Here is a 24,177-nt window from a genome sequence, read left to right as displayed (position 1 = left end):
TGAAACAGAACATAATTACAATTTAATGAAATTCCAACAGTAAACATTTCCCAGGAGGTTTGATTTCCAATACCTGACTACCTAGAGTAATACTTACCACCTGTTCAACAATTACAAAAAAAAAATTTTTGAGTTAAAATTTCTGAATTTGAGGTATATAAAGAATATTCATTTAAGAATGAAGTAGTCAAGAGTTCCTTTTACTCAAAAAAAAAAAAAAGAAGAAGAAGAAACGAAATTAACTTCAGAGTCAACCTCCATGTACAAAAGACAAGATCAATCACATTTTATCACTGGACACAAAGGATATTCCAAAGGTCTTTAAAAATGGTAATTAATCTCAAAAAAGGAAAATTAATTTCAGCTTTTATATTTCATTCATTATCAAGACCATATTTGCTTAACAAGATAATTATGCTATTGATACAAAACATACAGTATTTACACTTAACTGTACAAAATAATTTAATGTTTACAAAAATATTAGAATGTTTAGAGTTGACTGACACAGTCTTAAGTAATCTCTTCTAGAGAAGTATAGTAAGACCACTGATTTCCATTTCATTTCTTTTTTAATAAGTCAAAGAAAGGATGCTGCAATGCTTCATCCAAGGTAATTCTTTTCACAGGATCATATTCTAACATTCTTCGAACCAGGTCAAACAGTTTCTCATGTTCTTCATCATGACAAAGCATAAACTCCTGAAGGGAAAAATGATTTTGTAAGGAAGACATTAAGAAATCATTAAAATAGGGTTTTTTTTAAACTTCAACCTTTTTTTCCTCCCTCTTTTTTACCTTTAATGGTTTGCAGCGTCTCCTAACATATCTACCAGCAGAACTATGTTCATCCCAATCTAGCTGGTTATGATGAAAATACTTGCGTTTTCTATAGGAGAAAAAAGTTTGGATTAGTTAAAAAAAAAAAAAAAAAGATTCACATCTTTACCCTGTACCCATCAGAGGATACATAGCAGGGAAGATGGATCCACAGGCATCTCTCTATATATACATACACATAATTTTTAAAAATCTCAGCAACAATTATATATCAGACACCTTATATGATAGTTTCCCTTAATCATGTACCCTCTGAGGTTTTAGCATCCTACCTAAGTTGCTCCCAAATATCATACATGTAAACAATGCCAAATATCATACATGTAAACAATTGAACCTGTATTCAAAAATACAGGTTCCTGGATCCACTCCTGAAAATTGATTTCACTAGATCTGGAAGGGGGCTGGAAATCTCTAAATGACACCCTGGGTGACTTTTGCGGCAAAGCTGTGTTTTGAAACCATGGATAGCATCTTGTCCAAAGACATACAGCTGGTTAGCAACAATATGGAACTCAAACTTAGATCAACATGACTCCAAAATGAAGCTCTTTTTACTATCCTACATATTATTTTTACATCAACTTAGGAAAACATTTATGCAAAGGCTAACTTGAGTATAAAAACACTACTTTGGATCACAAAGTAAATACTGCATCACTTTTTTTTTCTTTCTTTTTGTCTTTTTAGGGCCGCACCCGAGGCACATGGAGGTTCCAAGGCTAGGGGGCTAATCAGAGCTGTAGCCGTGGGCCAACACCACAGCCACAGCAATGCCAGATCCGAGCCTTGTCTTCGACCTACGGCACAGCTCATGGCAACACCGGATCCTTGACCCACTGAGCAAGGCCAGGGATCGAACCTGCAACATCATGGTTTCTAGTTGGATTCACTTCTGCTGTGCCATGACAGGAACTCCAAATACTGCATTACTTTTTAAAAACTTGGCTTCATGAAAAATATTCACCATCTGCAGTCCTTAGAATAAGCAATAACAACAAAGTTGGGTTTTCTGTAGTTTGAATACAGGCCACTGCATGCATCCAACATGGGCTTTAACCTTAAAAAGCATACCTTGTTTTCTGAATCATGTGTGTTGGTATGGGTCCTAATATTCGTTCCATCATTGCCAGGTGCTCTTTACTATCATGAGTCTAAAGAAATAGAAAAACAAATTTAGCACTTTACATTTCTCTACAGGCACATAAAGGAAAACACAAGAAAACAGCATTGACATAAAAAGGACTAGATTAGGTAACTATAAAATTTATATTACAGTCTACATCAAAGATGGAATAAAACTGAATGAGCTGTATTGTCTGATACAAGTCCAATAAAATTAAAGTTTCTGAAAAGGATCAGTAAAGTCTGTAGAGGAGATGACAAATAATTTAATGTAAAACTGAACAGTTTTTCCTTATTTATCTGTATTTCTTATGCTATTTAACTGAGGAATAACTGAGGAAGATTACCAAAAAACTGTTTCATTTTATCAGTTGCCTAACTAACTTCCATTACCCAACGAATAGCAACCCTGTAACACTTATTATTTCTAGACAATAAAAATACAGTCCCAATAATTCTCACAACAACTCTGAGCTGGGTATATGGCAACAAGACTTTCAAAGAGGTTAACATACTAGGCTTAAGGTCATAAGAGCTTATAAATGAGGGAACTTGAACTGTGAACCCAAGTCAAAACTCATGGGAGTTCTGGCTAAAGTAAAATAAACTGTTAAAATTATAGCTGAAATGGTATGCTCCTAAAGCAGAGGCTGGCAAATTTTTTCTCTAAAGTACATACTTTAGGCTTGGATGGTCAAAAATGGTTTCTATCACATATTCTTTTTCTTTTTTTAATGCAGGCATCAGGCAGGAAAATAGTCTGCCAATCCTTGTTCTGGAGAGCAGAGGCTGTGAGCAATGCTTTTTAAATCCATTAACTACTGTACCTAGCACACTAAATTTGTTTGTTTGTTTATTTATTTATTTATTTTGCTTTTTAGGGCCGAATCAAAGGCATACAGAGGTTCCTAGGCCAGGGGTTGAATCAGAGCTGTAGCTGCCTGCCTACGCCACAGTCACAGCAACACAGGATCCAAGCTGCATCTTCAACCTACACCACAGCTCACAGCCATGCCAGATCCTTAACCCACTGAGAGAGGGCAGGGATCGAACCTGCATCTTCATGGGTGCTAGTCAGATTTGTTAACCATTGAGACAGGATGGGAACTCCGCACACTGCTTTTCAGGACAAGAATAAATAACACAAGTGCCACATTTTCAAAGAGTTCCTACATTTCAAAGCAATGTTAATAATTCACAATTAAGACCTCAGAGTGATGTGCAATCATAAAACCATTTGAAAGATCTATTTTACATAAGTGTCAGAATGAAGAAAGCATGTACTTTGCTCAACTTTTTCTTGATCCTATAGCTTACTACCATAAAACCAGACACCACCCCCTAGAAATGGCCAATAGATATGTTCTAGATATCTAACTTGTCTATGAATTCAGAGTACTTTTAACAGGATCTCTACATATTAGACATAAGCAGAAGTTTGGTGAGGTGCCCCACAGCAGTGAACACATTCATTCTGCTATATTATTCTGAAGGGTGGCATGCCTGCAGCATGTGGAAGTTCCCAGTCCAAGGACTGAACCTGCATGACAGCAGCAATCTGGGCCCCTAACCCGCTGCACCATGAAGGAACTCCCTAAGTTCCTAACTTCCTTAGGAACTCCCTAAGTGACGTTTATTTCAGCATAGCTTCCTCTCCACCTGCACTGCCATAAGTTCAAATCAACCTTAACAGCATTAGGCAGGAATTCCCAAACCACACTCACACAGCCCAACCACAAAGAGGAACACCCTCCTCACACCACAACCCTACTTAAAATTCTTTAATGGCTACACCATTACGTTTTCTGATGTAAGTAAAATTAGGAGGGAAAAACATAGACACCTAAATAATGTTTTCTGCTTTTTTTTTTCCAAGTAAGGACTTCTATTTTAAAAGGCCAGTATCTACTATCATCATTTCATTAAAGGGACATCTGAATACCAAAAAGCCAGGACAGGTAACTTCTAAATGAAAGCCAGAATGGCAACCCTACAACATCATTTTCATTTTAGACGAAGCCTACATTTGGAAACCACCGGCTCCAAGGATAAAACAAATACCTTCCTACAGCAAACAAGTCCATTACCACTCAGTCCTTGCCTACTGACATCATTTTCCTATTTATCCACAATAAATACTCCCACAGCACTGTTCATTCTTCCTCAACTAGAGTATCTTTATGCCTCCTGCATTTAGGAATATGATTTCTTCTTCATGATATGGCCATCACACATTCCAGTTTTCTGAAAAAGTCCTTCTCTTCCTTACAGCATGGTTTAAACTTCCTATTTTCAGTGATGCCTTCTCTAAAGAAACTTAACTGTTCACCTTTCTGGCCTCCTGCTACACCTTCTATGTTGTTCTATATAGCAAATATCACACTGGACTGTCTAACAGTTTTCCCATGTCTATCTTGTGCCTAACTTCTTTGAGGACAGATGTCTTTTCATCTTTACACACGGAGACTCAGAAGTGTGCTAGGATGTCAGAGATGCTTAATACGACTTACTGTTTCTGAATTCTTTTAAGAAAAAAAGTGCAACATAACATGAATTAAAACTGACCACAGTAACAGTAATGTAAATTTATAAAGGAGCACCACAAAAAAGGGGGGGGTCATAGGAAATCAGTATGAACCATGTGTTTAAGAACTCCAATCACATGCAGAATGAATTATGACCATTCGCTGATAGTACTTCATTCAACTGTGTGTTTAGAGAAGGATGATTATTTTGCACATGCAAGTTTTAATCTTAAGAATAATGAGGAGCTCCCATCGTGGCGCAGTGGTTAACGAACCCAGCTAGGAACCATGAGGTTGCGGGTTCCATCCCTGCCCTTGCTCAGTGGGTCAAGGATCCGGCATTGCCGTGAGCTGTGGTGTAGGTTGCAGAAGCGGCTCGGATCCTGCGTTGCTGTGGCTGTGGTGTAAGCTGGCACCTACAACTCAGATTAGACCCCTAGCCTGGGAACCTCCATATGCCGTGGGAACAGTCCTAGAAAAGGCTGAAAGACAAAAAAACAAAAAAAAAGAATACTGAGACTATGGTAACTTTTCACCATGGAAACCAAAACTTTAACATGTTTTTAACACTTAAAAGTTCATTATGAATTAGTAAATAACATTTACTAAATACATACCTGAAAGACTGTGAAACCAAGGTAATATTCAATAAGAATGCAACCTATGCTCCAAACATCACAAGGCTGAGACCAACCTAAAGCTAAAAACAAAACCAAACATTTTATTATGCAACAGTTTTTAACTGCCAATACACTAAATCTTTCCTATGTGAGTGCTTTCTTTGCTTTCTGAGTCCTCCATATCCTGATATCAAATTACAGTATTTTAACCTGGGGGAGGAGAAGGCATTTTATGTAAAATAAAAGAAGGGCTAGCAAATATTCTATAGTCTTTGAATTGCTTGTACAATGAGCACTATGATACCCTGCTCATAAAATTTTACATTTTATCAATGTAAATATAGGTCAACAATCATCCTCAGAATGAAATTACTAACCCCTTACCAATTATCATCAGCTTGATGTCTGAGTTTATTTCTTCCATTAAAAGAAATACTATGGAGTTCCTGTTGTGGCTCAGCAGTAACAAACCCAACTAGTATCCATGAGGATGAAGATTCGATCCCCGAGGGCCTTGCTCAGTGGGTTAAAGATCTGGCGTTGCTGTGAGCTATGGCATAGGCTGCAGACGTGACTCAGATCCTGCATCACTGTGGCATAGGCTGGCAGCTGCTCCAATCTAACCCCTAGCCTGGGAACTTCCATATGCTGCAGGTGCCGCCCTACAAAGGAAAGAGGAAAAAAAAAAGAAAAGAAAAAGAAAGAAGAAAAAAAGAAAAGAAATACTGGTTTCACATAAATAATGTAAGAATTTTAATGGTTATTATAAGCAGTGTCACCTATAAACAGAATTAGACAGCCATTTACAGCTCATACAGAGAGGTATCTATATATGTACTTTCAGGCCATCTATACCTGATTATATTCTCAACAGTAATATTATTCAGAAAAGAGAAAAAAAAAAAACCTTAGCCTTCTCAAGCCTATAATTAGAAAGGGAAAAAAAAAGACTAAATCATACAGATGTTTTAAAGATCAAATATTTAATAAAACAATAATATATAAATAAAACCTACTTAAAAAGATATTTCAATTACTTTAACATCACCGAATTAAAAGATAAAGGAAGAAACAATATACCCAAGGGACTTGACTATGATTTTGCCATTTTAGTTAAACTTCATAGTATCTATTATTTGAACAAATGGATGATGGAGCCATTACTGTACATACAAAATTTGCAAATGATAGAGCTTGGACCTAAGATGAACATTTTCTCTTCCAGCCACTCCTTTCTCCCAGCCCAGCTTTCTCCCAGGTGACTGCAACCTTCTGCAGCACACCATTCTAAGTTATCCCACTCTCTTAGGAGTCAGCTCTCATACTCTTTGGAATTTCACATCATTCACTTTTACCAACTTCTCCCAACTTCTGTTTATTATCAACACCAAAGACATGAGACCAGCTGCCCTCCTCAATTGTAGCACCTAACTACATCTTTCTCTTCAACTCTGCTGTAATCCTCAGGAGTAACACTTCACACACACACACACACACACACACACACACGCACACGCACATGCATGCGCACACACATAACCCCTCGATTTCTTTTCCTCAAGACCAGTAATCCCAATTTTGGATTTCTATCCAAAACTATACCTAGCCTGGCCACACAAGGAACTGTATTATTACTAAGAATCACTATAACTTAACCAATCTAGGAGTAGACCATTAACTAACCATAAGATGCACATACCAATAACAAAGAAAAAATGCCAAATGTTTTTGTTGTATTTCCCCACATGCTAAAATGTAGAGGAAAATCTGCTTCCTAAAACTGATTAAAATACAGCGAGTTACCTCCTTTTAAGCTCTGAAAATACCTCTGTCCACAACTCTTCCCACACTTTCTTTTACCTTTATTGCAGCCTTCAGTCCTAAACTGAACTCTCTCTAAACTAATGCAACACAGAAGCTCCTTTCAGACCATACTAAGCAAAAATCCTGGTACCCGTCAATCTCAAAGATGAGCTCTTTATTTGTGCTGTCTTACGTGGCAGCCACTAACTATACATGGCTATTTAAATCTAAAATTTCAGTTAATTTAAAATTCAGTTCCTCAGTCACACTAGCTATACCACAAGTACACAGCAGTTCATGTGTAGCTAATGGCTACCATATTGGACAGGACAGATATAAAACATTTCCATCATCATGGAAAGTTCTACTGGCCAACACTGCATAATATTCTTAATTTCCTTACCCCTTTAACCAATCCTCTAATCTAAGTAAATACCATTAGTTTGCTTTCACCCTTCTATTCTGCACTACCAAATCCTATGGGGCAAAAGGTAGAAAGTGGCAAAGACTGATCCATAAAAATGTTTAACCATCCAACTTCAGGTGGACCTTACTTTTGGCTAAGTAAAATAAGCTTCTTCCATTTAACTATCTTCCAATTGTACCTGATCTGAAGTTTTCCTACTGTCTCCAAGCCCCAAAGCCACCTGACTTCCTTTCTCTATCAACATGACCTGTCCCTAACTTTTAAGTTTTGAGGCATAAGATGTACGCTCCCTGAATTCTCTCTTATTTTAAAACCCTGTACCTTAACTCATTTTATTTTCCAGTTTTTCTTACATCAAAGATTATCAAAGAAGCTCTCCTTAGACTAGCCCCTTTCTCTCTTCTTGACCTCCAACCACCCTACATCTAGATGTCTGTCAATCAAACATTAGCATTTTTACCAGCCCCATGCTTTTGTGATGAGATGAAAATAGGTAGAATGGATGTATAACTGAATGAAGGTATAACTGAATCACTCTGTTGTACATCTTGTAAATCAACTATACTTCAATAAAACTTTAAAAAACATTAACAAAAAAAAAGAAATACCCACATCATTTCCAAATCACAATGCTGTTATGTACTTAGTCAACAGAGCTTACTCTCTTAGGAACTCGTAAGACTGACTTATTCAAAAATAACCACCACCTGGAGTATCTTTACAGATGGTATCACATTTTTCCTGCTCAGGAAAAATAATTATAGCAATGTCCAGACAGATTTTTCGAAAACAGAAAGTCATTTTTTGTAACTGCTAAGAAAATCACAGCCTGCCCCAATAAGGGCTGTGGAGAACAACAACAAAAATATCTCTTTTTCAATAAAATATCAGGAAATATGGTGTATACTGACCTAAAATGACCTCTGGGGCTCTGTAATGCCGTGTAGATACCAAAGTACTATGATGTTCATCATCGTATGTTGCACTTCCAAAATCAACAACTTTGATATCTGTGTTTTTCAGTGTGCGTTCATCACGTTTCTAGAGAGTTGAATAAACATGAAAATCAATAAAGATATGAAATATTTTATAGCACTATCCAAAAGGCTTGCACATGAATTATCTTTTTGATTTTCAACATAACCCCATGAAAAAGACAAAGGATTATTCTATTTGGGTTAAATATCAGGATATAATAAGCCTCAGAGGTAAAATTCCTCACCCAAGGATCTAAATTAATTTTAAAGACAATCACCAAAATTAAAACAACTCTTTAACTTACCATTTTAGAATTATATTTGACTACATAGTCAGACTTCACAAATAAAATATTTTCAGGCTTCAGATCTGTATGGGTTAATTTATTATGATGCAGAACTATAAAAGAACAAAAAAAATTATTAGTTTCATTTACAAATTTAACCAGTTCTGGGGGAGGGAAGTTTAGTAGTAGATGTAGGAATCAAATGTGGCTTCATTTTGTAATATGTACACTTTTAGTGAAAATATTTTGATATGTTGCTTGTATAATAAAAACTTTAACGTACTGATGTTTAAAGATTTAGCAAGTATACTTACAATTTATTGACTGACAGATCTGATATGCCATTTGCCTGATGTGGTCAATTTGAAATGGCAGAAAGCTATTTTCTTTAATGAAATCATAGGTACTAAGTCCCAGTAGTTCAAACACAATACAAACATGACCATGATGATCAAACCATTCTAGCATCTGGACACATCGGCTAAAACAGATCAAAATAAAAGTAATTCAGTTTACAGATGCCTCATTATTTCATGTAATACGATGGATCATAGTTCCAAGTTTATACTTACAAGACACTATTGGGATCAGTACTATTTAAATGCTCCAATACTTGGATTTCTGAACGAGCTGCTTCACGATATCGACCCACATTTTTTACAATTTTCACTGCTACATGCATGCCATCCCTTAAAAACAAAATATGAAAATGGTAAATGAACAGAAGGGAGCTGGAGACATTTATCCTCTAAAGCAAAATCTTATTAAGTGCCAATTTCTAAGCTATTTTCCTAAAATAATCCATCAGGGCATATGATAACAGATTCACATAACATTTTCAAAACGTTTTGACAAAATACATTTTATATGGCAAGATGATTCTCTCAATACTTATGAATGTTACTATTTGTTTCCAGAATTTTAAATTTACCTAGATTTTATATAATGGTTCTTTTTTTTTTAAGAATAAAAATATAAAACTTCACTAGAATATGCTACTGCTAAAAACATTTGCTCATTCACCAAGCTAGACAGACTGTGCCAGATGGTACACAGGTTATTAGTGATAAAAAGGGCTTGTTCCATGTGCCTCACAGTCTAATAGAAAAGCCAGACATCTGAACAACTTTCCTAAGGTTAGAAGTGCTTGATATGAGGTAATACAGAGTAGAGAGAAAAAAAGAGCCTAACTATCAGGGTTAGGGGAACTTCAACTTCTTCAAAGAGGAGACACACAATTAAGCCCTGAAAGAAAACTCTCGGGTTTGGGAGAAAAAGGGGTAACATTCAGGCAAATAAGATACCATCATGTCTCCTAAGTCATGAAGCTAAAAAAATGTTTAGTACATTTACTGACATCAGTAGATAGAAATTAGCCACAATGCAGGGCAGTGTGCTTCATTCAGACTGGGCCATCTGTAATACTTCTTAGGATAGAGCCATGAATGATTTTGAGGAAAGAGATTTCCACATCTTCAACTTCCTTTTGTCCTCTTTTCTAAATCTAATCCTCTTGAACATGAGCTAGCACTCAAGCCTCTTTTTTCACTATAGCTTTTCCACTTACAAAAGAAAAGAAAACCTCATGCACATGGAATTAGTATGGCAAGATATGTGCCCTAGACTGTAAAAAAAAAAAAAAAAAATGAGGCAAACAAATTGTTCAAGTGGCCAGATAGCAAAACTTTTTCCAGCTCACTGCTTTTAACAAAACCCCAATGAAGTTGTGGGCTGATAAATCATTAAAAAATTATTTTGATGATAATGTCTCCATGATGTAAAGCATGTATATCAAGACTTAAAAGAATTACTATAGGAGTTCCCATTATGGCTCAGCTGAAACGAACCCAACTAGTATCATGAGGATGCGGGTTCAATCCCTGGTCCTGCTCAGCGGGTTAAGGATCCAGTGTTGTCAAGAACTGTGGTGCAGGTTACAGACACAGCTTGGATCTGGCATTGCTATGGCTGTGGTGTAGGCCAGAAGCTATAGCTCCATTTTTTTTTCTTTTTTAAAAAGTTCAATGAATTTTATTACAGTCATTACATCCATCATCACAAACTAATTTTAGAACATTTCCATCCCAAACCCCAGTCCACCCCTCTTGTAACTGAGCTAGTGTCATGTGGGGTTCCTAGGTACACAAGCCTGCTGAGGCCCCCTTTGCCTGGCAAAGCAATAAAGCTATCTTTTTCTCCTTCACCCAAAATTTTTGTCTTCACATTTCTATTCAGCAATGGCAGACAGAGGCTGAATTCTGGCAACACTCTCTCCTAGACACCTGTCCCATTTGGTTGCAGCTCCATTTTTTTTTGTTTTTTTGTTGTTGTTGTTGTTGTTTTGTCTTTTTGCTATTTCTTGGGCCGCTCCCGTGGCATATGGAGGTTCCCAGGCTAGGGGTCTAATCAGAGCTGCAGCCCCCGGCCTACGCCAGAGCCACAGCAACTCGGGATCTGAGCCTCGTCTGCAACCTACACCACAGCTCACAGCAAGGCCAGATCGTTAACCCACTGAGCAAGGGCAGGGATCGAACCCCCAACCTCATGGTTCCTAGTCGGATTCCTTAACCACTGCGCCACGACGGGAACTCCTGCAGCTCCATTTTGAACCCTCGCCTGGGAACTTCCATATACTGCACCTACAACTCTGAAAAAAAAAAACCAAAAAAAAAAAAAACCTATAAAACTGTTATGACAGCATCTGAACAATTTCCCATTCTTTGTACTCAAGGATTGGGGCCTAAGGGTTTCTTTGGGTCTTCATTTTCCTTTTGGAGATTTCCTATGTACATGGGAAAATATTAATTAAAATTGTATTTTTTGGAGTTCCCGTTCCTAATCGGTTAACGAATCCGATTAGGAACCATGAGGTTGCGGGTTCGGTCCCTGCCCTTGCTCAGTGGGTTAACAATCCGGCATTGCCGTGAGCTGTGGTGTAGGTTGCAGACGCGGCTCGGATCCCGCGTTGCTGTGGCCCTGGTGTAGGCCGGGGGCTGCAGCTCTGATTAGACCCCTAGCCTGGGAACCTCCATATGCCACGGGAGTGGCCCAAAGAAATAGCAAAAGGACAAAAAAAAAAAAAAAAAATTGTATTTTTTTTCTCCTGTTTAAAAAAAAAAAAAAAAAAAGCTGTTGTGACAGGACTTCCTGCCATGGTGCAGTGGGTTAAGAACCCAACTGTAGCAGCTTAGATCGCTGTGGAAGTGTGGGTTCAATCCCCAGTCTGGCACAGTGAGTTAAAGGAGCCAGCATTGCCACAGCAGCAGCATTGGTGACAACTGTGGCTTGGATTCAATCCCCAGCCTGGGAACTTCCATATGCCATGGGTATGACCATGAAATGGGGGGAGGGGAAGGGAAAAAACCCCAAACCAACTAAACCAAAAAACAAACAAAACAAACAAAAAAAACCACCAAACAACAAAAAAACAAAGAAACCCCTGCTGTGACAAAACAACTTGTCGCATCTCTTTAATCATCCAGCCAGGTTTTTTAAGTGCTAATAGCTACAAAATAGCTATAAAAATGAATAGTGTGATACCTATAAAAATGAAAAGTGGATTACAGTGTTAACACACTGTAGTAATCATACTGCAGTATACAAATGTATCAAACCAACATGTTACACACTTTTAAACCTACAAACTTACATAATATAATTTGTCAATTACACGTCAATTAAAAAACTAAAAAATGCAAACTTAATGCAACGGTAAGATGTACTTATCTACGGACATATGAGCTTATTTTTAAAAAGCCCCAACCATCCCAATAAAAGACAATTTCTTTTCTTTTTTTTTTCTCTTTTTTTCTTTTTGCTTTTTAAGGCTGCACTCACAGTACATGGAGGTTCCCAGGCTAGCGGTCTAACTGAAGCTACAGCTGCCAGCCTACACCAGAGCCACAGCAATGCCAGATCGAAGCCGTGTCTGTAACCTACACCACAGTTCATGGCAACTCGGGATCCTTAACCCACTGAGCAAGGGCAGGGGTCAAACCCACAACCTCACAGTTTCTAGTTGGGATTTGTTTCAACAGCATCACAAAGGGAACTCCCAAGAGATACATTTCTAATTAAACTTTCCTTTAGGTCTAATAAGTATCAAAATTTGCAATGAATTTGTACTTGATCAATTGAATACTATTTATTGGAATACTTCAAATACTAAGGTTTTGGAATTTCAAGCAATTTTAAAAAGCTTTTAATGAGTCAGCTAGTGAAATGTGAATCAGGTCTGTAGTTAGCTAGTAAAATTTTAAAATACATAACACATGTAAATACAGAGAATGATAGAGAGGAAAGGGTGATTAACATTTAGGAGTAAAAATACATTCAAGGATAAGTAAAACATTTTAAGAACTCAAGAAAAATTTGCTCATGGATGACAGTAGGTATTAGGCTGCTGTAGTTAGATTCCCCCAAACATATTTAAAGAGAGGTTTTGCTTCGTTTTGTTTTTGGCTGCCCCATGGCATATGGAGCTCCCATGCCAGGGATCAGATCCAAGCTGTAGTCACAACCTAAGCCACAACTATGACAATGCCTGATCCTTAACCCACTGTGCTGGGCTGGGGATCGAACCTGCATCCCAGCACTCCCAAGATGCCACTGCTGATCCCACTGTGCCACAGTGAGAGCTCAAAGAGTTTTCTGTTTTGTTTTGTTTTAAATTAACTTTTACAATAAGCTGGAAATTACATCCTTCTCAACTATTTTGAGAACATTTAGATGTCAATTTAGAAATGTGCAGTTTTCACTAAATTGTCTTAAGACAATCAAAACAACCACAATACAGAATAAAGGTCATGGGGAAAAACGTTAAAATGAAGCAGAGAGGATCAAATCACAAAGGGTTTAGTATAACTCATTAAAGAATCTGGACTTTATTCTGTAGACTTTAATATAATTTCTTTGTAGTTTAGGAAGCTAACTCTAACATGCAAACACTATCCTTTGGAAACAAAGATTTTTGAACCAAGTAGACATGCTCTATTGTCTCTGAAATTCAAAACTAGAGTAAAGCACTCCGATTCTCTTACAGAAAGCCAAGTGCCTAAGTTCTGGGAAACTCTTCAACACCCAGTTTAATTCCAATGAACTCCCTCTGATAAACATTTTGAGCATTCTTGATCAAAATCCACACTCATGGTAAATAATTCACAAACAAGTCAAGAAATTTTGAACACTGTAAACCAACCATAATGGAAAAAATAAATCATTAATAAAAAAAGGAAATCTTGAATACTTACACCTCCCAGGAAAACACATAGCTTCGACCTAAAATATCATCTCATCTAAATTATGGGTCATTCCCCACCAAAAAATACCAGAAAAAGGGGAAAAAAAAAAAAACTTACATGCCATGATCAATGCACTCTACAACTTTGCCAAAGGCCCCTTCACCCAAAGTGTCCACGATTTCATCTAAATTGAGGGGGAAGAAAGAAGTGTAAGAACCTGAGAACAAATTATCAGTTATTCAAACAATGAATGCTTAAGTGTGGAATATTTCCAAATGATCTCTATCAAAGCATAACTAAGGTTTCAGCACTCAAATTATTTTATTTTCAGCTGCTACAAAAACAATTTAGATAGAGCTATCTTTCTTGCTCTAATTTCAAATTCCACTGATTATTTTGGAACTTTAGAGTAGAAATACTTAAACTCTATAGAAAAGAAGAAATACAAAAGAACAACAAACAAACCCACAAAAAACAAAATAAAAAAGTAATGAAGAGTTCTTTAGCCCCCCGCTGACAAACTATTCTTAAAAAGATTATTCTGTCTGCAAAGTTTAAAAAGTGTTGAAAAATATTCTATACATCTTGCTCTTAGAACGTCTCCACTTTGACAGATCAGGTGACCCTCCTCATCATCCTCTATACTCCTGGATCTTTTCCTTCGGTGGCTCTTCTGGAACGGCAAGTGGGCAGCACCAAGATCGTCCAGCCAATCAATATATCAGAGTGAATTCAGGGCAGAATACGCAATTCATTCAGCGGGGAGATATTCAGGCATTCAGATAAGCACCAGGCCACGAACAGTTGGCAGGAGCAATTTCAAATTCAGTCCCCAGAAATTCACAGGGCACAGTTTATGTTACAGAAGAAAAACATGGCAAGGAACAGATTTTCAGATAAGATACTTAAAGTGGCAATAGAAAAAAACAACACAATTGTCTCTTTAAAATACTGATTTAATTGAAGTCTGAAATTTAAAGAAAGCAATGTCATGATCTATTAACCTCTTGTCATAACATAGTATATGCTGTGAGTTGGGATGTCTAGTTCGTCAGGAAAATGTTTTAAAATGTCAAGATTAGTTCAAATTGTTTATTTAGCAATATTTTAAAATACATGTGATTAAAATAAAATGGGAAAGTAAAGGCTAGTTAACTTCAATGTTCAATCTAATCAATGCTAGTTCTACTGATGAAAACTTGGGGAGGAAAATAATAATTTATAGTTTACTGATCAAACAGGTGAAGATACGTGAATGTAAAAAAAAGGGCAGGCTTTTTAGACAATACATTTCCCACTTAGCACCCATTTTTAGAATTCCAATGCAACTAGTTGTAGATAATGATGCACTGTGCTATGGGACTGTGCTACATGCAGGATTAAATATCCACCAGTGCAACTTTCCATATTTCTTTACAAGTATTGGGAAAGGTTTCTTTTAAGGTTAAAAAAGTTTCAGATGAAAGAAAAGATGGGTGCTTCATCTTTTCATAAAATTGTATTATAAAAAACACAAAAATATTTTTAATATTAAAATCAAGAAACTCATGATCTGGTGTACAGAAAATGAGTAATGTGGGCAAATTAGGGTTAGCTAATAAATACAAATTAGTTTTAAGAATCTGGAAGTTTTCTTTAAGGATTCAAGTAATATAAACACAATTACAGTCACAGTATTTTTAATATATATAGATATATATATACTTTTCCAAACTTATTGGCTTAATAAGAGCTTTTATACACAAATAAGTATTCACCCAAAATAAAAACAAAATCAATCATACCGAACGTGACTGATGACTTGAACAGTGTCTATTACGTTTCCTTTTAAGACTGCTTCTCCTGCTTCGGACTGAAGATTTACTGCAATGGATTCGATAACTGCTTTCAATGTCTCTGTGATAATGTCTAGGAACATATCTTTCGCAGTAGTCATTTCTGTATTCATCAATGTATCTCCGGTCCCGATAATCTCTCTCATTCAAGGACCTTGCTTCTAAATAATGACTGCAAACACATTAAAGGGTTTAAAATTACTCTCTTCATTCCAGAATAATGTGGTTAAAACAAAACATTCTCTCAAGAATTCCTGGTATAAACAGCTAACTCATAAGAGAAAAAAAATACAAATTGACGAATCAGAATTTATATTTAATTCATAAAAGTTAGTAATTTTACTTTAACCAACAAATTCGTCATACATCTCTATCAAGAAACGATACTTGAGTCAAATCATTCAATTATATTCAGTATTGGCTTGATTTAGTGTCCCTTTACCTTCTGGAGAAAGTTAAGACCAAAAATTCACAAAACTGCTCTTCTGAAATTCATCAGTCTCATGCATGATATATGTGTCTGTAACTGAGCTTTTTTCCTTTTCCCAGAACCACATACAACATGAGGCAGACAAAGATTTCTTTTTCAATGTAAGTGAATTTTAGATATCCCTGGCACACAGAGAATTCTCTCATGAAAGGTTTATTAGAGCTAAAAGGAATCTTAAATATATTTTATTTCAGCACTTTCGCTTTACAGGTGACTAAATTGAGCTCCCTAGAAGGAAAATTATAGGCCATGATTGCACATCACGTTCTAAGTCCTATTATATGTGCCAACTGTATTACACACACCACTTATCCCATATCTCCTCTCCTTTTTGTATTTCTAGCTTCATGTATTAATCTTTGAGAAACAGACAACACAGCTTTTGAAGGTTGCATCATGTGCCAAAGACATCTAAAACATATTCCCCTCAAATGAGAAAACAATCTTGTAATTGCTTGCCTAGGGCTACCCAACCCCCTACTTCCCTTTGCATTTGGAATTTTGTCATTCCTGCTTGCAAAATAAACAAGAATTAATGAAAAACAGCATCATCTGGTGCCATGGTGCATAACTTCTAAATCTATAGATCCCTTTGAAAATCTGATGAAAGATTTGGACCCTCTTCCCTAAGAAGCACAAAAATGCATAAACAAAACTTAGTAAGGAATTTCAGAGGTCATGGACCTCAGGAAGTCAATGGATCCCAGTTAAGTAGCCTTGGTCTGATGGAAAGAAAAAACATAGATTCAATTGGCCCAGTTTCCCATCCCCCTCTCTACCTGGGATGAGTGTCCTCTTCAACAGAGTGCGAAGCTTCAAGAGGGATGCACATGGAGCACTGAGGGAGAGAGGGGACACCTGCCCAGTCAGACACATCAGCTAAAATAATCCTGACAAGCAATGGAGTGACAGATGTTGACTAGATTGCCCTCACCAACCTCATTTTTTTCCCCAGAATACGCAGTCATTCTTTTTCCCAGGGGGCTGGTTTAGGCAGAAATAAAGGAGAAGCATCTGTAAAACTGCTACTCAACAGGGTTGGCATCAAATCCAGGCTGGGGAGATGCAGGAACCCTCTTTCCTTTTCTCCAGTGTCAGCCCTGAGTTCTAGTCATTGGAGAAACAACTTACAATATTAGGGTAAGACTTTTGAGTCTAGGTCAAGGATCTATCAGCTGCTTGGAACTATAAGGGAAAAACCTGCAATACATCAAGCTAGAAATTACCATATTCTTATGGACATCCTGTTTAATTCTGTAAGGCATCCTTCCTATTAAAGCCCGAAATCTATCAGAAAAAAACTAACACTAATAATCTCTGGCTGGAATGGTGCATGAAATTAGAGCTGCTGATCCATAAACAATCTACAGAATAACAAACATGGGGTGAATATCACAAGGATAAACTAAAAAGATGAAGACCTCCTCAATCTACAAAAACCAAGGCTTAGAGATTACATAAACAAAGTCTACAGAATTATAAATGCTATATGGACAGAGTGAACAGAATGAACACTTGGGATATTTCTAAAAATATTCACTGAATGGCCAGTGAATATTTCACTGCAGTTCTTCAAAATAGCCAAGACAAATGAGGCTACAGGGCATTTGTTTTTATTTCCACACAGGTCCGGTGGAAGATAAAAAATATATATATACATACATACATATATACATGGCAAAAACCCTGCCAACAAATAATGAACAATTTGAGATTACTAACACACACAAAAAAACCCCAAAACTCAACAATGCAGTAAATGCCAAAAGGCTGTACATGAGTGCTTAGGGACAGAGGGGAAAAAACTCAAAATGCTTAAAATGGTCAGGGAAGATTTCATGAAAAAGAAGGAAAGAGTTGCATCTTAGAGGGAAGTTAGGATTTAGACAAGGTGGATATGCAAGGGGAGAAAAATGGCCTATTACCATCTCACATTTATAGATCCTTTTAGCCACAATGACTTAGAGATGAATTTGTCTACATGTTACTTAAAAAACAGTAAATAGACAATTTTAGCAGAAGCAATTTTCACACAGGCGAAATAAGCTGGGAACAGTCACCCAAAATCTTGAATGCCAAGCTAAAGAGCTCAAAACAGTGTTTCTCAAAGAGTGGTAGGTTTAACAATATCAAAATGTTAAGTTATTAAAAATGAAGATTGCCGGGCTCCAGGTCAGGCTCACTGAATAGCCTGGTAATATGCATTTTAAACAAGCTCTAAGGTGGTTCTATTCACACTAAAGTTTGAGACTCACTGATTTAAGGCTTGATATTCTGTGTTACAGGAAAACATTTTTAAGGCTATTCACAGTAATCACAGCCACATCAGTCTTCCTAAAAATTAATTAACCCTGTAGGAAGGGAGTAATTCACTGGCTACTTACTACCAAAAAACAAATCAGAAAGAAAAGATACTGCAATATACGTTGGAAAAAGGTAAGATATTTGGCAGAATAATAAAAGTGCTTATAAATCAGTAAGAATAATACTTTCATAGAGAAAAATAGGCTAAGAATACAAAAATAACATTCAAGCGGTCAATAAACGTGACAATAAATTAAGGAGAAATTTCAAAACTCAAATAGCAATTCAGAATAGCTAAGAATGGTGAAAGTATGAAGGAACAAGTTGTAGGAGTATAACTTGGTACAAACTTTCTAGAAAAATATGTTGAATATGTAACAAGAGCCTTAAGAGCATTCACATCCTTTAACCTGAAACTGTCCCTTCTTAGAATCATTCTTAGAATTATTTTCAGGAAATAATCAGAGGCAAAGATTTGTACACAAAGATATTTTTCAAAATAAATAATTAAAAAATAATTTTACATCCAAATAAGGGGGGACTATCATCAAGATTACCTTTATATATTTCTACATTTTTCTCTTTTTTTCAATAATTTCATAAAACACTCTTATTTAGTTTTGAATCTTGAAGAAGACTATTAGACTACTCCAGATTATGGAGAGCAATTGCTACCAGACATCTCTGGTGCCAATGTCAAAGAAGAAACCATTGGCCCAGTGGTTACTGGATCAGTATCATGTTTATGTAGTTAATTACAAACATGAATGAAATGTATATTACATCACTTCCTTTCTACACATATAATGCACAGTAAACGAATGATTATATTATGATGTTAATAAGCCTTATAGACTATTTTATATTTATTTTAATATAGGGTACAGATATTTTTCTGTAGAAATTAATTAGCTCATTGAAATCCTGGCATAGATTCTCCCTCTTACTTCCAAATGATAACATGTGATGAAGAATGACTAGTCTGCACTGACAACGAACAAGCTCACTGTTCTGCAGAACAAATCTGTTTTAGCATGGAGAAGGAAAAAAATTACATACTGTTTTTTAAAGTAACCCCAGCTGGCTAATTTAGAAAGCAATCTGGCAAACAGTCCCAATGGAACATCTGCACAAAACAAGGAGAAAACATAGAACCAACAAAAACAAATGAGAAAGGGATATTAATGGAGGACAGAATGAAAGACACTCTACTCACCTAACCTTTGTTTAATTATTTAGGAATTTTAAAACTCCTTCAATTCTATATAAATGTACTACCTCCAAATTTTACACTGGTTAGAATACAGTAAAACAGGACACATGCTATCAGAAATTTTTATTGAGGCCTTTTCCTAAAAATTACTGGCTACTGCCTAAGCAAAAGAATGGTTCTTAAATGCTTCTTAAAAAATCCAACCATCCACTGGTCTTATCTACAAATAAAATCTGCAGGATACAGTCTAAGTGACTAATCCCCAAGGCACTCAAATGGCACAAGATATTTTTCTCACCTGGATAACTCTTCCTTGCCCCTGAACTCTCATTCGTGGAACCCTAAATAAGTGCCCTCCTACAAACAAGATAACAGCACTAACCAGTCCTTTAATCATTTACTTTTGTGTGAGCAATCATAACTTACTTTCAAGTCTCAATGCCCCCAACTACATTTCTGGCAGCTGGGACTCAATTAGCTGTCTCCTACAGTTCCCTGACAGACAACGATATGAGGATTAAGAACTCCTGTTTTACTCACAACTCAGCATCTACAGTGTCTAGCATGTAACTAATAGGCACTCCGTAAATATTTTCTGAATTTTTTAAACTAATTTAGAAAACAATTTGACAGATGAAAGCTACATAAGCTAATGACAAAGCATTAAAACTATTAGTGTTAAAATGCTACTAGTTAAAAAGCAATTTACCAATCAGATTCTTTAAACTGGTGATGTGGTTTACAATGTCTGTTCTCTTGTGTACTACTGTGGGATCTCCTCTTCCGTTTGTGACTTCCACTGTAGCTTTCATGTCCCCAGCTTTCTCTGCTATCCCAATCAGGGCAGTGAGTTCTTTTGGAATGCCGCATCTATGAATGGAAATGAAAAGTGAGTTGTGGAAGTTACAGACGGTTATGTTTAGTCAGTAAAATATTTTATATTAATATAAAAACACTCAGCATATGGGGGGGTCACACAGGTTCTAAAATATTTGCAGGTAGCATTTCCAAGACATGGGAGCACTATTCCACAGTATGTCAGATGATTCTAAGTGGCATGCAGATCTAGTACTAAATGATTGGTAACACTGTGAGACCTTAATATATTTTCTTCCAATTCTTCTGCATAAATTCTCAGCTTGATGCTTGTGTTCAACTAACACTTGCTAACTGCCATCGTTCAGTAAACAACAATACCTTGCTAGAAATAATAACTTTTTTGGTTCTATTTTTTGGTTCTATCTTTCTATGTTAAATTATTACTGATCTGCCAATTAAGTTGTTGATATTATCAAATTATTAAGCTACTGATGTTAACTTTAAATCTGAGCTAATTTAAAACAAACATCACAAGTGTCATGCATCTTTGGCAAAATACTGTATTACAAATAACTGGAGTCAGAGAAGCACTTGGGGATACTAAATATAGGAGACAACTTAGTTTTAAAGGTAAAGAGCCATTAATAAAGCTTATTTTTCTCACTCAAAAAAAGGTCCTTTTTCTTAATCTCAGAATGACTCCAAACTTTGAAAACAAAAATAAACAGGGCATAAATGCAACACAATATTCCACAGAAAGAGCAATGAAAGAGTATTTTCTGAACTCATTTTCTCTATCCAACATATTTATTTTCAGATCATCCTGCAGCCATTCTTAAAATTAAACATATTTGTTGTAGATCTGGGAATGAACTTATAAGGATGAACATGTTCACACTAAAATCAGATGGTAACTGCGAAAATTTCCTGACTCCATCTACAACCTCATAGGTTCTTTCAGGATCAGGATCTCCCTCTCCCCTACTTAATTCTTTCACAAAACAGTTAAGTTTGAAACAATGATACCCAAACTGCTGAACAGGGGGAGTTTCACAATTCAGCAAGGAGCTGAAAAAAGGTAAATAAGAGCAAAACCAGCTTAGTTTATTTACCTCCTTTAGTTTGCCCAAATGACTCAGTAACAAGCAAACAAATCCAAGTAAACATTTAAATGATTTCAAACGGATTAAAAAAGACTTTGAAATAAGAAATCTCCTGAGAGGTATTCCCTAAGAAAATCTAGCCACCAAATATGCAGATTTTTTTCAGTGACTTCTCTCGCTAATGCTATTTCTATGCCCATCAAGTATACTTCTAATAATGTAGCTTCTCTTTCAGCTTGCTTTTAAAAAGGAAGAGAAGGCACTGGTTAGGTAAAACAAAATTCTTAAAACTCTACTCAGGGTTTTTACTGGAAATTGATTTAAGTGAGCATTCTGATTTGACACAGAGTTACTTGAATATGGGAAACTGAAATAAATGACACACAAATTAACTTGAGTCAAAAGGTCATCAGAAATGCCATCAAAAAAATTCTTTCCAGAGGAATTCTCCTGACACTTCAATTACCCAAACTGTATTTTAACCACATAGAACTCTTTAAAATTGCTTAGTTAAGCATTCTTAAATTATAGTCAGCAAAATTACAATATCTGATGACTGAAGGTATTATTATGACTACTACAATGCAGTTTTTGCAAAATATATGTGCCTACTTCGGTTCTGCTTTTTCCTTCTACTGTCAGCCATAACTGGCTCATCTGTAACAAGGCAGAATTCTTAACTAGAGTTAATCAATATGCAAATAATAAACTAAGAATAAGCATCTTGGGAGATCCAAAGGTTTTTATTTCTCTAGCTAAGTTCACTACTTTTAATTCAACTGTTAGGAAGTCCCCTGTGCGTCCTCTGCCCCCCTCCCCCAACTAATGCTCAGAAATATTTTCTCAGGAGACCAAGAGAAAAATCCCAAACCCTGGTTACACAGACAAGGTTCTTTCGCATACACAAAAAAGAAAATCTAGAATTGTTACACCATCTCTAATTAATAAAGAATCCTACATGTTATAATCACCAGACATACTTCAATAAAAACAGCAGATACAATAAATCTACGGGTTTATATCCATCTTAGGAATCTGATTCTCTACTGCCCTTTAACACTCTATATTATTGATTTAAGTGAGCATTCTGATTGACATATCTTATGCGGACAATTTTGTGCACTCTCTCTATATATGTGGCTAGAAATATCACAATTAGATGGATCCAAGAGGATTGCATTTAATAACAAGAAGCCGAAGCCTGTGACTGTATGTATGGAACACAATCACACAAACATAGCTATAAAATAGGACCAGGTGGTTGACCCAGGCAGTTTTGAATGCTGTTTCTTAAGGCTCAGACAAGCATATCGCGGTTGCTTAAGGATCAAGGACAGCAAGGTATACAAGTATCAGAAATAGAGATCTGCCGCACAAGGGTAAGCTCCACCTTAGGAAAAAAAACCGTTCCGCACAAAGGATGAGCCTCTCAGTATTTCTGCCTCTCCCGTGCTCATTTCCACCATCCTGGACTCGCAGACTTGTAGTTCCTCGGACGCCCGGTCGCCGACCCCCGCCTACCCGCCCAGGGCCTTTGGCTCACTCACAGACAGGGACAGATATGCGACTCCGGAAAACACCCAAATGCTACCGGCGGCCGAGACCAGGCACAGAGGGGAGCGCTGGGTCTACCACAACACAACCCCCCGCGGCTCTCGAAGGGCCTCCCGACAGGTCCTCGCTGTGGCCGACGGGAGGAGCAAAGGCCTCCGCAGCCGTGATGCGAGCAGCCTGAGCTCCCAGTGAAGAATAAGCAGCAGAGCCGAGGTCTTTCCGCCCTAGGACTTTAAATTTACCATGACACCTGGGCAACTTCAGGTTTTAAAAGCCACGAGCAGAGTTGTGCCGCGAAAGAACTCCGGTCGCCGAGGCCTTGAACCCGGTCGTTTTCCGACACCTGGCTTTGACTCCTATAAGACTGGGAGGCCGCCCATCCCAGTACACCCCACCTGAAACGTTACCTCCGCAAAAGCAAAAGGCCTTTTGGCCACGAAAGGCCGCCAAACCGCCGTCTTCTCTCTACAGGCGCTGCGACAAACACTCCACAAAATGGCGGCAGCGCCGTCTCCCTACAACCCCCCGGCAGCCTCTAGCACCACCTACAACCCGCGAACGCGCCTGCGTGACAGAGATCGCGCGCTCCCGCCGCTCCCCCTAAAGGGCGGGGCTCCTGTGACGTCAGTGGCGGGCCCGGTCCGCCGCAACGCGTCTGCGCGGGGCAAGAGGTCCCCGCCCCGAAACCCGCCGGGGCTCAGGCGACGCCCTAGGTTGTTTTCGTTTTTGGAGGCTAGATGAAGACTGGAGCGAGTGCCGGCGCACTGGCCTCAGCTGTGGCGTGTCTGTTCCTTCAGGAGAAGTTTTGGGTTTTTTTTTTTTTTTTGTCTTTTTGCCATTTTCTTGGGCCGTTCCCGCGGCATGTGGAGGTTCCCAGGCTAGGGGTCTAATCGGAGCTGTAGCCGCCGGTGTACGCCAGAGCCACAGCGACGCAGGATCCAAGCCGCATCTGCAACCTACACCACAGGTCACGGCAACGCCGGATCCTTAACCCACTGAGCAAGGGCAGGGACCG

The 24,177-nt window shown here is 37.5% G+C and overlaps 1 protein-coding gene across 7 annotated transcripts; it reads right to left on the bottom strand.

The window, feature by feature from the left end:
* CLK4 (CDC like kinase 4) lies at nt 1-23,724 on the bottom strand. Of its 7 annotated transcripts, none has more exons than XM_047777932.1 (14): nt 23,570-23,724; nt 20,396-20,556; nt 19,533-19,599; nt 15,629-15,851; nt 14,427-14,517; nt 13,962-14,028; nt 9,177-9,293; nt 8,919-9,085; nt 8,623-8,717; nt 8,252-8,381; nt 5,108-5,190; nt 1,915-1,994; nt 799-889; nt 1-702 (listed from the first exon to the last, which is right to left on the bottom strand). In XM_047777932.1, exons 2-14 carry the CDS (start codon nt 20,496-20,498, stop codon nt 562-564), a joined length of 1,455 nt encoding a protein of 484 aa, XP_047633888.1. In that variant the 5' UTR covers nt 20,499-20,556; nt 23,570-23,724; the 3' UTR covers nt 1-561. The 7 variants fall into 7 exon arrangements, with proteins under 7 accessions (XP_047633888.1, XP_047633889.1, XP_047633891.1 ...); XM_047777933.1 differs by lacking the exon at nt 23,570-23,724 and adding an exon at nt 23,405-23,536; XM_047777935.1 differs by lacking the exon at nt 19,533-19,599.
* Between the last annotated feature and the right edge of the window lie 453 nt (nt 23,725-24,177).

Source organism: Phacochoerus africanus, chromosome 4, assembly GCF_016906955.1.
Source record: "Phacochoerus africanus isolate WHEZ1 chromosome 4, ROS_Pafr_v1, whole genome shotgun sequence".
NCBI lineage: Eukaryota > Metazoa > Chordata > Mammalia > Artiodactyla > Suidae > Phacochoerus > Phacochoerus africanus.
The sequence above is the reverse complement of the archived record's forward strand: the minus strand, read 5'-3'. Positions and strand labels throughout refer to the sequence as shown.

Bases quoted from the DNA above. Each gene is read 5' to 3' on its own strand.
- CLK4 (XM_047777932.1), bottom strand. From the start codon at position 20,498: ATGAAAGCTACAGTGGAAGTCACAAACGGAAGAGGAGATCCCACAGTA. The intron at 1,995-5,107 runs GTATGTATTTAG...CTATTTCTTTAG, and splicing joins TTGGTTTCACAGTCTTTCAG to ACTCATGATAGTAAAGAGCA. The intron at 703-798 runs GTAAAAAAGAGG...TTTTCCCTTCAG, and splicing joins GACGCTGCAAACCATTAAAG to GAGTTTATGCTTTGTCATGA.